The sequence below is a fragment of the Anopheles aquasalis genome, chromosome 2 (genome assembly GCF_943734665.1).
Source record: "Anopheles aquasalis chromosome 2, idAnoAquaMG_Q_19, whole genome shotgun sequence".
Classification (NCBI taxonomy): Eukaryota; Metazoa; Arthropoda; class Insecta; order Diptera; family Culicidae; genus Anopheles; species Anopheles aquasalis.
Genome location: NC_064877.1, coordinates 49,770,372 through 49,787,997, shown reverse-complemented (window position 1 = coordinate 49,787,997; position 17,626 = coordinate 49,770,372). Strand labels below are relative to the sequence as shown.

The following is a 17,626-nucleotide window of genomic DNA, read 5'->3' as shown; positions in this document are numbered from 1 at the left end:
GCTGCTACGAGCGGATTCTCGGGGTGTTTTGGGACACCAGTTCGGACGAATTCGGGTTTCGGACGAATTACCAGAAGGCGGATCCAGCCATCCTGGAACACAGTCGTCCGCCCACCAAAAGAGAAGCGCTCAGCTTCGTAATGAGCTTATACGATCCGTTGAGCCTTGTCAGTCATGTGACGATTCAAGGCCGCGTCCTGATGCGTGAGGTTCACGTGGCCACGCAAGAGTGGGACGAGCCCATTCCCGACCGTCTGTGTGGGAGGTGGGAAGCGTTTGTGCGGCAGCTAGAGGCGCTAAAAGGACTGACTGTTCCTCGCTGCATCAAACTTCCCGCGGCCGAAGGAATCCGGATTCATACTTTCGTCGACGCGTCCGAGGATGCGTTCGCTGCGTGTGTCTACGCAAGCAGCGCAGCGGGTGGACGTCGATACGTTCAGCTGATCGCGGCCAAAGCGCGAGTCGCACCGGTGGCACAACTTTCCATTCCGCGACTGGAGTTGCAAGCGGCGGTGCTAGGGACTAGGTTGGCGTTGTCAGTGATGGGCGAGCTTCGTTTGGCGGTGGATTCTGGAGTGACTCGAGGACAGTCATCGCGTGGATCCAGAGCCGCCACCGGAAGTACAAGTCGTTCGTGGCTCACCGAGTGAATGAGATTTTGGCGTCATCGCGGATGGAGCAGTGGAGGTGGGTGCCCTCCGGAGAGAATCCGGCGGATATAGCCACCAAAGTAGTGTCAAACACAGCGGCGTGGTTTGACGGTCCGGCGTTCCTCCTGGACGACGAGGACGAATGGCCGGAAGCAGCGGGTAGTTTGAGCACGGAAGAAGAAGCTACGGTGGGCGCTCATGACGAGTGCCCTCCCATCTGCATCGAAGACAGGTACAGCGATTGGCGACGGCTAATCCGCCATATCGCGTTCCTCAACAAGTTTGTCCGGTTCCTGCGCGTACGAGGGGGAGGCCCCTCGTTTGAGAGGCGGTTTTCGGTGGCCGATCTCGACTAGGGTCGCCGTGCCATGTACCGGAAGGCCCAGCAGGACGTGTATGCTGAGGACATCGCGGCGATCCGGAGACAGGGCCACGTTGACAAGGGCAGCAGTGTCGCCAGCCTCAACCCGTTCCTGGACGACCACGGAGTGATGCGTGCGCGCGGGAGGTTGGAGAACGCTACCGCTCTAGGTCGCGAGGCGCGGACGCCCATACTGCTCCCGCAGAAGCACAAAGTCACCAAGCTGGTCGTTCGAGACTACCACGAGCGCGGACTACACCAGGGAGACAACGTGGTCGTCGGCATGATCCACGAGAGGTTCTGGGTCGTGAACCTGCGCGCCGTCTTAAAGAACGTGAAGAACTGTTGCCAGTGGTGCATCCTGCGAGCGGCTAAGCCAGTCGCGCCGCAGATGGCGCCGCTGCCCGAGCACCGCGTCGCTCCACACCAGCCTCCGTTCACCCATACCGGCGTGGATTACTTCGGGCCGTTCCTGGTGAGCAACATACCGTCGAGGGCCGTAGCGAAGAGATGGGGAGCGCTTTTTACGTGCATGAGTACGAGGGCAGTGCACATCGAGGTGGCGGAGAGGCTGGATGTCGACAGCTTCCTCGTGTGCTTGCGGAATTTTCAACATCGGCGCGGGAAGGTTCGCCATATTTATAGCGACAACGGCACCAACTTCGTCGGCGCCGAGGCAGGGTTGCGGCGGCTGGTCGCCGACATAAACACCAAGATGGGCGCGATGGTGGCTGCTGAGATGGAAGTGGAGTGGCACTTCAACCCGCCAGCTGCACCTCATTTCGGTGGAGTGTGGGAGCGCCAGATCCAAACAGTGAAGAAGGCGCTACGACCGGTGTTGGAGGCCTGGCGGTTACGGAGGCCGACGGTGGAGGTGCTGCGCACGGCGCTAATCAACATCGAGTATTTATTAAACTGCCGTCCCCTCACCCACATCCCGGTAACGCACGAGGGGGAGGAAGTTCTGACGCCCTTCCACTTCCTCATCGGCCGTGCCGGGAGCGCTGTTCCGTCCACCGCGGCCTGGACGTCGACTGTAGAGCCAGATGACTATAGGGAAGCGCAGCGACTCGCCCGGCTGTTCTGGGATCAGTGGCGCAAGGAATACCTGCCGACCTTGCTCCGGCGCAACAAACGGACGGGCAGGGTCGAGCCGGTGAAGGAGGGTGATCTGGTGGTCCTGGTAGAGGATAACGCGCCGCCAGGCGAGTGGATCAAGGGAGTAGTAGAAAAGACTTATCCGGCGCCCGACGGGCAAGTGCACAGAGTAGACGTGAGAACCGCGCGGGGGATGCGGAATAGGGCAGCCATCAAGGTGGCGGTGGTTGACGTCCGGCAGAAGGAGGACCAATTAGCGAAAGCAGGACAGCGAAAGCGTTTCGTCCGGGCGCCGATCGGGACGGCCCCGGCAGTTAAACAGTCTAAGGTCGGCTAGGTTTAAGAAAGACGTAAAGCTGCGGTAGGCCGGGAGGTAGAGTAATACACACGTGTATTACGAGGGGGAGTGTTACGCGGCGGCCTACCTCCAGGCGAGTGATAGCGATGTGATAACAGGATGCCCGAATTATAGTTTGCGTTATGGGAAGTGTGTCCCGGGGGGAGACAGGATATCGTCCGGCCCCGAGTATAAAAGGGGGCCGGAGCGATCAATAAAGCGGGATTCTGAAACAGACGCTCTCTGAATTCTAGTCCTTGGCGAAGTCTATAGCCTCCCGAACGAGAGGAGGAACTAGGACCGAGCTGCCTATCCGAAATTGGTTACAGAGCGCGGAAATCCGGCACGCTCGATAGGCCCCCGAGAGAGAGGGGCAACTAAGAGTTGGCTGCCGACAGAGTCCTCCCGTTATTCGTGTTCGGCCTGGCTGTCGTCCTTCGCGGACAGCCACGGGATAGAGCGAGTCGGCCGAACAACACTAACTTTCATTGGTTACTGCTCTAATAAAAAAGCATACAGGTTTTAGATATGCAGACGGATCACGTAACTGTGAGCCGTGACGCAAAATTTATCGAGTTGGGCAACGGATCAACATCGATAGAGATAAATGCCAGTAGAGTTATTAATCAAGCAGAAGAAGAAGATAAGAACGTGACATCTCCAAGGAATATGGAGGAAACGTCGTCGAGTGGTTCTGAGGAGGAATATTACGAAGCAAAGAGCAACGAAGAGGATCCCGCTCCAAATCCTCGTAGATCGACCAGAGACAATTTTGGAGCATTGCCCTAAAACCTCCAAGAATACGAGGTGGGGTACACTTTGGGCTTCGCGGCGTGCGGTATAGAAGGTCCGGTCAGTCACCAAGAGGCTTTGAAAGAGCGAGTGTGGTACGAGGCTATGGTAGAGGAGCTTGAATCCCACAAGAAGAATGAAACATGGAGTTTAGTTCCTCTACCAACAGGAAAGAGAGCGATTGGGTCAAGATGGGTCTACAAAGAGAAAAGAGACGAAAACAACAAAATCGTTAAACATAAGGCCAGACTCGTTGCACAAGGTTATGCACAACGTTCAGGAGTAGATGTGGAGGATATATTTGCTCCCGTAGCGTGTCACACGACGTGTCGTACGTATCTGTCGGTAGCAGCAAAGCATAACATGTACGTACACCATTTGGACGTAAAGACGGCCTATCTATAGTTATGTGACGAATATTCCTCATCACACCTGTGACAAACATTCACATAACACTACCACCCATTTCACTCAAGATAACCATTAGCGCGACCACCAAGATCGTCGTAACAATCAGAACGATCTTGCAACAACTGCCGCTTAATGTAAACAACGAGAGAAGCCACGAGCGACGATAACATAAACATCCGCAACGATCGTCGCCCGGGATTATGATCCAGCCAAGGATGACTCACGGGAAAGTACATGAACGATGATGACTCATAGGAAAGTACATGTACGCCAGCACCAACGCCCAGAACGTCATCACCTATCCGGATCAACCAGATCAGTCTTCATCCGACTTTCATCGCATCCAGTTCAGCTTCAGCTCGTGCTCTCCGTTCCGTTCAAATTTACGAACTACTAACTAAGTGTTTGAATAAAATTGTTTTTTAAAAACTACATGGTTATCCACCAACCATAACTGGCGCAGTCGGCAGTTCGCTTCGCGGCTTCGGTTAACATAAATCTCCGTAAAAGTGAAAGTGGTGCAATCGAATCGATCGATAACAGTAAATCACGGACTCTTGTGTTTTTATCCGATGTTTTCACCATCCCGAGTGTACGCATCATCCACCAACTTGTGTGTGATTTGTGATAAAAATCAATTTCCGTAAACTTTCTGTGCATCACCACTGACGCTAACGTGCAATCGTTTCGCGGATTTTTTTTTGTGACTTTATCCGGTGTCTTTTCACCATCACGTGTGTATTTACCATCCACCAATTCGTGTGTGACTTGTGATAAAATTTACCGATTCCCGTGAACTTTCAAGTTCAAGAAGTGACCTTTACTCTCAAAAACAGTACGAACGCTGAATAATCGAAAGAAAGTGCTCAACCCGTAGCGTGGAAAATACGTGCCCGTCCCGTGACATATTTTTCCATTGGAGAAGACTCAACAAACAATAAAAAGTAATCCGTCATCGCATGCCAAAATTCACCCCTTACATTAAAGTAAAAGCGAGGAAACTAATCCCCGGTAAGAAAATGGCGCATGACAATCAAACCGTAGATTTCCAGGCGTTCTATGAGAAGGTTGTAAACCTTGAACACCAAGTGGAATTACTACAAATTGAAAACTCTAACCTTCGGATGCAAAACATAGCACCCGCACAAGCAGGAACCGATATTTTTAGGATTCCTGATCCGATTAAACAACTTCCAACTTACGATGGAAATAAAAAACAATTGAATGCATGGCTAACTACAGCTACTAACACTCTCAATCTGTTCAGAAACAGAGTAACTCAGGAAGCAATGGCGATGTATGAGCAAATAATCATTAACAAAATAGAAGGAAAAGCTCGAGATACTATCTGTGCCAATGGCAATCAGACAAAGCTAGAGGATGTTGCTGAAATCCTTAAAGCTGTGTATGGTCACAAATCCGACATAGCAACGTACCAAGCACAATTGTGGTCCATACGAATGGAGGACTCAATTCACCTTTATTACAGGAAAGTGAAAGAAATCCTTCAAAACATGAAAACCCTGTGTAGACAGAACGAATTATTTGTTCGCACATGGGAAGGAATAAGTGTTTACTTGGAGCAAGAAGCTTTAGCAGCTTTCATAAACGGTCTAAACAAACAATACTTTGGACACGCACAAGCATCCAAACCTAAAGATTTGGAAAGTGCATATGCTTTCTTATGTAAGTTTCAAAATGCTGAAACTACAAAGCACCGTACTAACACAGAATTTGTTAAATCGGGCAATAGCAATCACAATCCAAAATATTCTTATAACAAGAATATCGGAAAACCAAATCAAAATACACAACAAAACTTTCAACCAAATCAAACACCCAAAGTAAACCCAAACTTTAACAAACCAAAAACTTCTGATAGACAGAAAGTTGTTCCAATGGAAGTGGACGCTTCCATGCGGTCCCGCCAACCTAATTTTTACAGTCATGAGGTTAAAGATACAACACCATCATACAATGAAAAAGATTACTCATCTGATGAAAATGATGAATGTGAAACAATTTCAGAACCTGAATCAAATTTTAAGATGGTTACTTTAAAAGACTCACCGAGGTAAATGCTATCAATGGTCTACCTTATATTGAAATAAACTTACCTAACAATAAAATTGGAAAAATACTAATTGATAGTGGAGCCAACAAAAATTTTTTTTTCACCAGATTTAATTCCAGATGAATGGAAAATAGAATGCAAACCGATTAAAATAACTAACAAATCAGGAACGCATTCTGCGGACATGATTTTCAGAATAAAACTGTTTGAATCAGAAATCGTACCATTTTATTTATTTAAATTTCATAATTATTTTGATGGAATTCTTGGTTATGAAACATTGTCAAAAATAAAAGCCAAAATGGATTTTGACAGATGTAAACTGTTGATTAAAAACAAAACAATTAACATGAAAATTCGTAAGCTAGGAGAATCTGACAAAATCACTGTTAATGCACATTCAATATCAACAATAAATATGCCCGTTTCTCAAAATAATGGAGACGTACTTTTGATACATGATAAACCAATTCATACAGCTGTCATACATTCTGGAATTTACAATTCAAAGAATGGATATGCTAAAGTTATTATTGAAAATTTTGGAGAAGAATTCTCATTTTATTGGGATTACCCTACCAAAACATACCCTATGTCTAATTTTATTGAGTACAATCATACAACATGTAAATCAGAATTAAATTGCAACATGCATGACATCGAAAACATAATACGCATGAATCATTTAAATGAGCATGAAAAATCAAAACTCTTGTCAGTATTGAAAAAATATTCCGCCGTTATCCAAAAGACTAACGAAAAACTGTCTTGTACAACTAACATAAAACATACAATTAACACAACGGATGACATTCCAATACACACTAAAACCTATCGATATCTGCAAATACATAAAGCAGAAGTAGACAAACAGATAGATCAAATGCTAAAAGATGGTATTATCCAACATTCCATTTCACCATGGACATCACCTATCTGGGTTGTACCAAAGAAAAGTGACGCAAGCAGAATTAAAAAATGGCGTGTTGTCATTGATTATCGAAAACTAAACGAAAAAACAATTGATGATAAATTTCCTATACCAAATATTGAAGAAATTCTTGATAGACTTGGAAGAAGTATGTACTTCACCACTCTTGATTTGAAATCAGGATTTCATCAAATAGAAGTTGATGAAAAAGATAGACAAAAAACAGCTTTTAATACTAATAAAGGACATTTTGAATTTATTAGAATGCCTTTTGGACTCAAAAATGCCCCAGCTACATTCCAAAGAGCTATGAACAGTATCTTAAATGAACTAATTGGTTCATGTTGCTTAGTTTATTTAGATGATATAATCATTTTTGGCAGTTCATTACAACAACATTTGGAAAATCTTGATAAAGTATTAAGGAGATTAACAAAAGCAAATTTAAAAATTCAATTGGATAAATGTGAATTTCTCCAACGCGAATGTGAATTTCTTGGACACATTGTAACTGAAAATGGAATTAAACCAAACCCTAATAAAATCGAAAAGATCATTAACTGGCCAATTCCAAAAACTACAAAGCAAATAAAAGGATTCCTTGGAATTCTCGGATATTATCGAAAATTCATTAAAGATTTTGCAAAATTAACTAAACCACTTACAAAATGCTTGAAAAAAGATTCCAAAATAATACACAATGAGGAATTTATAACATGCTTTGAAGAATGCAAGATACTACTTACAACAGATCCTATTCTTAGATACCCTGACTTTGATAAAAAGTTTATCTTCGAAACAGACGCAAGTGACTTTGCTTTAGGAGCAGTTCTTTCTCAAAAATTTACAGATGGTAAAGAACATCCAATCTGTTATGCTTCAAGAACATTGAATGAAACAGAATGCAGATACTCTGCAACAGAAAAAGAACTTTTAGCCATCATTTGGGCAACAAAACATTTCAGACCTTACCTATATGGAAGAAAATTTGAAATCAGAACTGATCACAAACCACTCATTTGGTTAAGACAAAAGAACGATCTCAACAGAAAGTTACTTAATTGGAAACTTACACTCGAAGAATTTGAATTCGATATCACCTATAAAAAAGGCATACTGAATAACAATGCTGATGCACTATCACGCATGCCTACTGATCAACAATTAACCACTAACTCTCAAACATCCGAAATTCTTGAAATCAACAATAATTCAACTGATGATAATATGACACAACATAGTGCAGATACTGATAATAATGATTTTATTAAAAGTACAATAAAACCTCTTAATGATTTTAGACATCAACTCGTTTTAATAAAATCAAACGAACACAGTCGTCAATTCGAAACTATTTTTCCAAATTATCACAACTATAAAAAGACTTGTATTCAGTCCTGCTGTATTAATTAATATTCTTAAAGAAGAAACATCTCCAAATCACGTAAATAGATTATATTGTAGCAAAGAAATACTAAGACCTCTACAAATCATTTACAAAAATTACTTTTCACGTGCAAAAGCTCTTAAAATCTTCTGGACAGAAAAAATGTTAATTGATATTCCTGAAGAAGATGAACAAGACCAAATAATTCAAACTCAACACAACTCAAATCACAGAGGAATTATAGAAACACAGAAACACATCTCGTTAAAATATTTTTTCCCGAAGATGAAATCAAAAGTTACAAAATTCATCAACCTATGTAAACTATGTCAAAAATCAAAATACGAACGACATCCGTATAAATTAAAATTTCTAATTACTGAAACACCGTCGAAACCTCTAGAAATTGTCCATATGGATATATTTATAATCAGCGAGAAACATTATCTAACGTTTTGCGATAAATTCTCAAGATTAGCAGCCGCGTTTCCAATAAGAACAAGAAATAGTATTCATGTATTAAATGCAATATCAAAGTTCTTGTCACAAATAGGTAAACCTACACTAATTGTAACAGACAATGAACCAGCTTTTACGTCTTCTACAATAAGATCTTTTCTCGAAGAAAATCTCATTAACTACCATTTAACAAGTATTGGTCAATCTTCATCGAATGGAAATATTGAAATAATACATAGAACACTCAGAGAGATACTTAATATTCTATCAAATAAAGAAAGTACAAAAAATCTTTCAGATAACGCAAGAATGGATATAGCATTATCAATTTATAATGACTCGATTCATTCTCAAACACAAATTACCCCTAGGGAACTCTTCTATGGATTCAGACAAAATGAGCCCCTACCACAAGATTTGAATGAAAGAATAAGATTAAAAGAAAAAATGTTTACAGAATTTGCAAAGAAAATGCACGATTCAAAAGTAAAAGACATTGAGAAAATCAATAAAAATAGGGAAGAACCTGAACCTTTTGACTCAAACGAAACTGTCTTTATCAAAAACAGGAATAATTTGAAACACCAAGAAAGATACAAAGAAGCCAAAGTCAAAGAGAACAAAGATATTCAGATAATTGACAGTAACAACAGAAAAATTCATAAAACAAAAATCAAGCGTAAAAGACAGAAATAATTTACAAATATCTTTTCGTTTATTTTTCTTATTATAGAGACAAAGATGAAGAAAACATCGATTGTTCTATTAATCATCTTATGCAACCAAATCTAAAGCTCCTTCTTGGACATTCAAGATTTAACGAACAACCCTGGAATGTTTGCGATTCAAATAGGAACAGCCCGAATTATTGAAGACTATCATCTTGTTATACACAGATTTGATATTGGCAAGTACGAATCAATAGTACAGCAATATAAAAATATCATATATGAGTTAGATGAAAAATTTAAAACTATCAAAGCCAATTCAAACAAACAACAAACATTAGCAGATTCCAAGCAAATATCAGACATCACAAATATTCTGAAACAAAAATATGAGCAAACCTATTCCATGGTCAGAAATTTCAAACCAATAGCTTCAAAACCTAAAAGAGCTATTGACATCTTAGGAACTGTTATTAAAACAATAACAGGAAACTTAGATCATAACGATTATGTAGACCTATCGAACAAAATTGATGTATTGCGTCTATCCACTAATAAACTAATAACGGAGAATAATGCGCAAATCACAATCAACAGCGAATTCGAGCAACGTCTGAACAACATAACGGATGCAGCAAGAACACAAGCACAGGAAATCCATGATTTCATCCGTTTATCCAACTTCAAATCTAATGATCTAGGTGAAATTCAACAGAAAATTCATTTGCACAATGTCATTTTCAGCCTTGATAACATTAGAGAACAACTTAACGTTATCTTCGAGTCTGTGTAACTAGCAAAACTTGGGATACTATCAAAGGCATTGCTTTTTCCAACAGAAATGAACTTTATAATGAACATACTTTTGGAAGAAGGACTTAAGATAAAAAGTTACGATCAAGCTTACGAGTATTTGGAACCAATAGCAATCCACCACAATCATCAGATACACTTGCTGATAAAAATTCCAAAACTTCGATCCGGCAGTTACTCTATGTTGAGAATTGAACCGATTCCGATCAATCAATCAGTGATACATGTACAATCTAAATACGCTGTTATAAACAAACACGAATCTTATTTAATAGACAAGTTCAACCTGATTGAAGGCGAATACATTCTAAAACAGATCAACCTACAAAATGTTACCAACAACCAATGCGAGCATCAACTGTTCCGTGCCAACCATAGTAAATGTGTATTCACACAACACGATAACTATATGGAAGTTACAATTATCGAAAACTATGGAGTACTTATTAAAAATGCTCAATTAACAACTTTCGAAAACACCTGTGGATACGGCAAAAGAAATCTCACCGGTACATTCTTGGTATATTTCAAAAACTGCACAATTTCCGTTGATAAAACCCAGTATGGAAACAAACAAATGGAATTCGAAGAGCAACCGAAAGTCATACCACTTAATTCCATTGTCATAGAAACAAACGGAATGCACTTCGACGCCTTTCAAAATATGACAAAACTTCATATTGACAACAGAGAAAAAATCACCAAATTAGAAAAAACCAATACTACTTTGATCGTACAACACGCAACAAGTCTGTTCATAGTAATCATTCTAATTTTACTCACCGCATGGTGCTCTTTATTAAAAATCCACAATCTAAGAAAAAGAGTTACCATCACAGTAAAACCTCAGTTGACCCGAGACGGCTCAATCTAAGGGGGGGGGAAGTTATGTGACGAATATTCCTCATCACACCTGTGACAAACATTCACATAACACTACCACCCATTTCACTCAAGTTAACCATTAGCGCGACCACCAAGATCGTCGTAACAATCAGAACGATCTTGCAACAACTGCCGCTTAATGTAAACAACGAGAGAAGCCACGAGCGACGATAACATAAACATCCGCAACGATCGTCGCCCGGGATTATGATCCAGCCAAGGATGACTCACGGGAAAGTACATGAACGATGATGACTCATAGGAAAGTACATGTACGCCAGCACCAACGCCCAGAACGTCATCACCTATCCGGATCAACCAGATCAGTCTTCATCCGACTTTCATCGCATCCAGTTCAGCTTCAGCTCGTGCTCTCCGTTCCGTTCAAATTTACGAACTACTAACTAAGTGTTTGAATAAAATTGTTTTTTAAAAACTACATGGTTATCCACCAACCATAACTCTATATGGGTCTTTAGAGGAAGAAGTTTATATGCAACAGTCACCAGGGTTCGCAGAAGCGGGGAAGGAACAACTCGTATGTCGTCTTCAACGCAGCATTTATGGACTTCGTCAATCTGCTCGTTGCTGGTACCGACGATTAGATCGAGCGTTGGTTAAAAATGGGTTTAAATCAGCAAGGGCAGATCCGTGCTTGTACGTTAGAGGAAATGGAAGTACAAAAGTAATGACTATAATATACGTAGATGACTTGTTAATTGCGTCAACCAACCAGTCTGAGTTAAAGAAGGTATTCATAGACTTAAAAGAGGAATTCGAACTTACGTGTCTAGGAGAAGTGCGTCATTTTTTAGGAGTTGAAGTTAAGCGGGAACGAAATGTGTTTAAGATTAGTCTTCGGAATTATATTAATCGACTACTCCACGTATTTGGTATGGCACAGTGTAAAACCGCCAAGACGCCAATGGACACAGGCTACACAAAACTTGTGATAGATGAAGAATTGTTTGAGGACGCAACACAATATCGGAGTCTAGTGGGTGGATTACTCTATTTGTCAATTGTTGCTAGACCAGATATAGCGGCAAGTGCAGCTATCTTAGGTAGGAAATTCAGTGCTCCACGAGATTGCGACTGGACTGCAGCGAAGAGAGTGCTTCGGTATTTGAAGGCTACGAAGAATTATTATCTAGAGCTAGGTGGAAATCAGCAGCAAGCGTCTGTTTTTCTGACGCGGATTGGGCTGGCGATGTTGCAAGTCGTCGATCAACCACAGGGACACTGTTCAAATTTGGAGGTGGCTGCATAATGTGGGCTAGTCGACGACACCCAAGTGTGAGCCTCTCGTCAATGGAGGCCGAGTATATTGCACTCAGCGAAGCTTACCAGGAAGCCATGTGGCTTAGAAAGTTACTTCATGATCTGGACGAAAAACAAGAATCGCCAACAACGATCATGGAAGACAATCAGGGATGTTTGGCGTTCGTCCGTTCAGGTAGAGTCAGCAGGAGGTCCAAACACATCGAAACAAAGGAGCATTTCATTCACGAACTGTGTGCTCGTGGTGAAGTACGACTGGAGTATTGTCCCACAGACAAGATGCAAGCTGACATCTTAACCAAACCTTTAGGACCTTTTAAGCAACTGGAGTTCTGCAAACTACTACGACTCGACATGGACGAATCCGGTTAACACAGCTCACACTGAGGGGGAGTGTAGAAAGGTGCAGTGTTACCCTGTGCGGCATTGTTCTGTGTGTGCGTGAAGGCGCGCGCCGACGGGAGGGCAACGTACGTTGCGTGCGCCGATCGACAGTCGGTCGCTATTACTCAAGTTGAATATACGTGTTATTCTCTCTACCCAGTCTAAATTGCTTCTTTAGCGTTAGTCTGTGCCGAGAATATTCCCAACACTGTCACACCAAACCACAGCAGTTCGATCGATTACTCGGTAGTAAGCATGTCCATCGCTACACCTGCACGGAATGTTGGGGTGGCTATAGAACCATATACGCCGCAGCGAGGGACGCGCAATATCTCGATCAACAGTTCACGGTCCGTCGCGACGAACAGAAACGATTCCGAATCCAGCTCGCAATCGCAGAATCGGAGTAAAACACCTACTGTCACACCAAACCACAGCAGTTCGACCTGTAGCGACCTCGACGACGGTAGACTGTTGCCGTAACGGTCACTTCAAATTCGTCAAGTAACGTCATGCGATTCAGGCCGCGTTCAGGTCAAAGCTGGCTTTGGCCCACCTGTCAAGTCGCGCGCGCTGAATCGTCCCTTTTCCATCGTAGCGCTCGGACGAGCAACACGCTCCAGCATCCGAGCTGCCGGGCCGGATATTCGCACACGCGTGCAAACAAAACCCGATATCCGTAAAATACTTCTCTAACGTCGTCCATCCTCACAACCAGCCGTTGGTCGAGGATAGGTAAATAAATTACCGCTCTCCGCAACTCACATCAGTGTCGCTTTTGCCTACCGATCTCAAAGTGAAAAATTGTTGGGAAATAGTGGCATCCGAAAGTAGTGTCCACGCGCAGTGCCCCACAGACCGATTACTCGGTAGTAAGCATGTCCATTGCTACACCTGCACGGAATGTTGGGGGGGCTATAGAACCATATACGCCGCAGCGAGGGACGCGCAATATCTCGATCAACAGTTCACGGTCCGTCGTGACGAACAGAAACGATTCCGAATCCAGCTCGCAATCGCAGAATCGGAGTAAAACACCTACTGTCATACCAAACCACAGCAGTTCGACCGATTACTCGGTTGTAAGCATGTCCATCGCTACACCTGCACGGAATGTTGGGGTGGCTATAGAACCATATACGCCGCAGCGAGGGACGCGCAATATCTCGATCAACAGTTCACGGTCCGTCGTGACGAACAGAAACGATTCCGAATCCAGCTCGCAATCGCAGAATCGGAGTAAAACACCTACTGTCATACCAAACCACAGCAGTTCGACCGATTACTCGGTAGTAAGCATGTCCATCGCTACACCTGCACGGAATGTTGGGGTGGCTATAGAACCATATACGCCGCAGCGAGGGACGCGCAATATCTCGATCAACAGTTCACGGTCCGTCGTGACGAACAGAAACGATTCCGAATCCAGCTCGCAATCGCAGAATCGGAGTAAAACACCTACTGTCACACCAAACCACAGCAGTTCGACCTGTAGCGACCTCGACGACGGTAGACTGTTGCCGTAACGGTCACTTCAAATTCGTCAAGTAACGTCATGCGATTCAGGCCGCGTTCAGGTCAAAGCTGGCTTTGGCCCACCTGTCAAGTCGCGCGCGCTGAATCGTCCCTTTTCCATCGTAGCGCTCGGACGAGCAACACGCTCCAGCATCCGAGCTGCCGGGCCGGATATTCGCACACGCGTGCAAACAAAACCCGATATCCGTAAAATACTTCTCTAACGTCGTCCATCCTCACAACCAGCCGTTGGTCGAGGATAGGTAAATAAATTACCGCTCTCCGCAACTCACATCAGTGTCGCTTTTGCCTACCGATCTCAAAGTGATAAATTGTTGGGAAATAGTGGCATCCGAAAGTAGTGTCCACGCGCAGTGCCCCACAGACCGATTACTCGGTAGTAAGCATGTCCATCGCTACACCTGCACGGAATGTTGGGGTGGCTATAGAACCATATACGCCGCAGCGAGGGACGCGCAATATCTCGATCAACAGTTCACGGTCCGTCGCGACGAACAGAAACGATTCCGAATCCAGCTCGCAATCGCAGAATCGGAGTAAAACTGTTAGAGTTACAACGATAAGACGGAGAGAGGGAGTGTCTTTGTGAGGGCTCTCACGTCGCGCTCACGTGAGCGATTCGCGTTTCACTGTGCGCTCGGATCCCGACAGAGTCGGACGTGAACAAAGTTGTGTTAAAAAAAAGCCAACAGGTTATGGGCCCATTCATGGAAGAGTTTAAGAAAATCACACCTTTTGATGGAACAGGATTCCACAATTGGAAGTACCGTATGGAAGCTCTTATTGACACACACGAGCTCTTGGAGTGTATAAAATATGATATACTTGAAGTGGAAGAACTACGTGATGTGGAAAGTGGGGAGGCAACAGAACGTGCCGAAAAGAAGAAAAAGTTGGAAAAGAGAATACGCATGGACAAAAAGTGCAAGTTGTTAATACAGGGAATCTCCGATAACCAACTTGAAATAGTAAAAGAGTGCACGACCCCCAAAGAAATATGGACAAAATTGTCTGGAATGTTCGAGGACCGCGGAGTAGCGGGACAGTTATACATCAGAAAGAAACTGTTGACCCTGAAATTTGACCCGCAGAGCAAGCTAAGTGAGCACATTTTGGTATTCGACAAACTTGTACGAGAATTAAAAAGCAGTGGGGCAAACGTCGAAGAGAACGACGTTACATGCCACTTATTGTTAACATTACCAAAATCTTTCGAGTCAGTGGTAACAGCCATTGAAACAATTCCAGGTGCAGTGTCTCTGGATTTTGTAAAGAAAAGGCTAACTGATTTTGAAACCAAACAAAGCATGGATACGAAAAATGATGATGAAATCACAGAGAGTGCTGCATTAGCAGGAAGAGTATTCAAGAAACGGTTCAAATGTTACCACTGTGGAAAGATTGGGCACAAGAAATCCGAATGTCGTCTTCTGAAAAAGGAAGGAAAAACAGATGGGTCGACGTTGATAGCATCAGCTGCAGTTCTAATAAGTGGTCACAACGATCTGTACCTCGACAGCGGTGCAAGAGGGAGTGAACGAGAAAGCCCTAGAACGTCAGTGCGAGAACTGCATATGTGCCCAGCAAGTGAGAAAGCCGTTTGGAATAAGTGAAAGACCGCGATCATCAAGACCGTTAGAGTTGATACACTCGGATGTATGCGGCCCAATTACACCAGTATCGTGGAATGGCATGAGATATTTTGTCTCATTTACGGACGATTTTATACATACCACCAAAGTGTATCCGATGAGACAAAAGAGCGAAGTCAGACCACCACCCGCACCAGATGTGTTTACGACTCTAGACGTTATCAGGACTGCGCAGCGAGGATACGGCAAAAGGGAACTGCGGAGGCCTGAAAAGGATAGATGCATGTTCTAGCGAAAGGGAAGATCGTGAACTCGCGACGAAAAGCTGTATATAAACCCGAAAATTTAGAAATACAAGACTCTCATTTCTGATTTCAAAACGGAAAGATCTGCCTGTGGCTCTTCTTGACCATCCGAAACTTGATTTTCAGCTCTCCAGCCGCAATCCTTGCCATCCGGAACAATTCCATCGGAGAGCGATTACCTTCGCATCGGGTCGGCGTCACTCCGCCCGAATTGCTCAAGGATCGGAGAACCATTCTTTCGCGCAATCCATCGTCAGGTCGTCTGAGTCATCCCTCCTGACGGTCTGAAAGTGCACGAGGTGGTTCACCAAGCAAGGAGGGAAAAACACCTCACCGCGACCTCCATGATCAGGCTCTAGGTTGCCCTTCCTGATCGTCTGGGGAAGCGCTAGGCGAATCTCCCAAGGCAATCGCGTCGCTTCCGAAGGGAACGATCCTCCACTGTCTGGCTCTGGGTTGCCCCTCCTGACAGTTTGAGGAAAGAACTTGACGGTCGCATCGCGAGAGAAGTAAGTTAGAGTCAACGGTGACACGCGGGATCACCCGGTGGCTTACTGACTTCGCGCGGTAAGTCACACCAACGCCGGTGCCGGTAGGTAACTATCTCGTCAGCTCGTTACATGGTGGGTCCAGAGAGGAAGCTACGCAGATCTCGCGCGCGTTCGTAGCTTCCCAGAACGAATTCATATTGGTGTGCTGTCGCCAAGTAAGAACAGCAAGTGCAGTGAAGTATCATAGTGAAAAGTTATTTCTGATAGAAGGCCCAGCGAGTCATAAGGGTGGCTCGATTCCGACCACGGAAACTGGGAATACACAAAACATTACGTGTGTAGTGAAGTGTAGTGGCAAGTGATTTCTTTCAGGAATCAGTTGATCAAGGGCACCTAGAAAGGCAAACATCAACAAACCACGCGACCACGTGAACAACACCCAGGATCTGCAAGGACGATCTACCTCCAAAGGACGGAGAAGGAAACTGAACGAAAACCGTTCAGCCAGGTATTTACTACGGGAGGTTGCAAGGGCAACCTTAAGGTAAATATAAATTCAGTGCAAGTGTCACTATTTATAACCGCGGAAGACGGCTTGATTCCAACAGTGGAATTTATAATCGATTACCAAGGGCAGCCGCAGGGAAGCACGGGTTTCATATTGCCGCGCAAGACGGCTAAACATCCGTAACAAAACGTCCGACTGCTAAGCGGGACTAGTTAGGCTGCAGGGTGGTCATCTGCGAATCAGAGACCTAAAACACTATCGACTCTTTGTGAAGACAATCGAAATAGTTGGGAATCGAATCGAACCAAAATGGAAGTTAAGTACGCTCCTAACCCAAACGGGAGTTGCCGTCTCTGTAAAGCCAAGGACGATACAGAGGAATACATGGTGGAGTGTACGGAATGTGACGGATGGTGTCATCCATCATGCGTTAAGGTTACTCCAGTTGACAGGTGACATTCAAAGCACGCGGTTGATAAAGTCTCAAGTAAAACAGAAAAATCCGAATAAATCAAGATAGTAAAGGCGACGGACACCGATTTTTTGGTAAAGTAGGTTTGAAGACATCCGAATAACAAAAAGATTGTGAAAAAGAGGTCTTAGGAAGAAGGCGATGGGGGTTTTAGACCCCGGGGGGGGTGTCCCCCTGAGAAACGAATATGC

At 44.0% G+C, this 17,626-nt stretch overlaps 2 protein-coding genes across 2 annotated transcripts; both read left to right on the top strand.

The window, feature by feature from the left end:
* The first annotated feature begins 1,018 nt into the window (after positions 1-1,018).
* LOC126575353 (uncharacterized) lies at positions 1,019-2,446 on the top strand. The gene has a single exon (XM_050236004.1). The coding sequence runs from the start codon at positions 1,019-1,021 to the stop codon at positions 2,444-2,446; it is 1,428 nt and encodes a 475-aa protein (XP_050091961.1).
* Positions 2,447-4,524: 2,078 nt separating this feature from the next.
* On the top strand, positions 4,525-13,410 carry LOC126580223 (uncharacterized). The gene is given in 2 exon segments (XM_050243886.1): positions 4,525-4,660; positions 9,234-13,410. A coding segment is annotated over 1 exon segment (1,521 nt). The 5' UTR covers positions 4,525-4,660; positions 9,234-9,334; the 3' UTR covers positions 10,856-13,410.
* The last annotated feature ends 4,216 nt before the right edge of the window (positions 13,411-17,626 follow it).

Excerpts from the sequence above, each read along its gene's own strand:
- LOC126575353 (XM_050236004.1), top strand. The coding sequence starts at position 1,019 with ATGTACCGGAAGGCCCAGCAGGACGTGTATGCTGAGGACATCGCGGCG.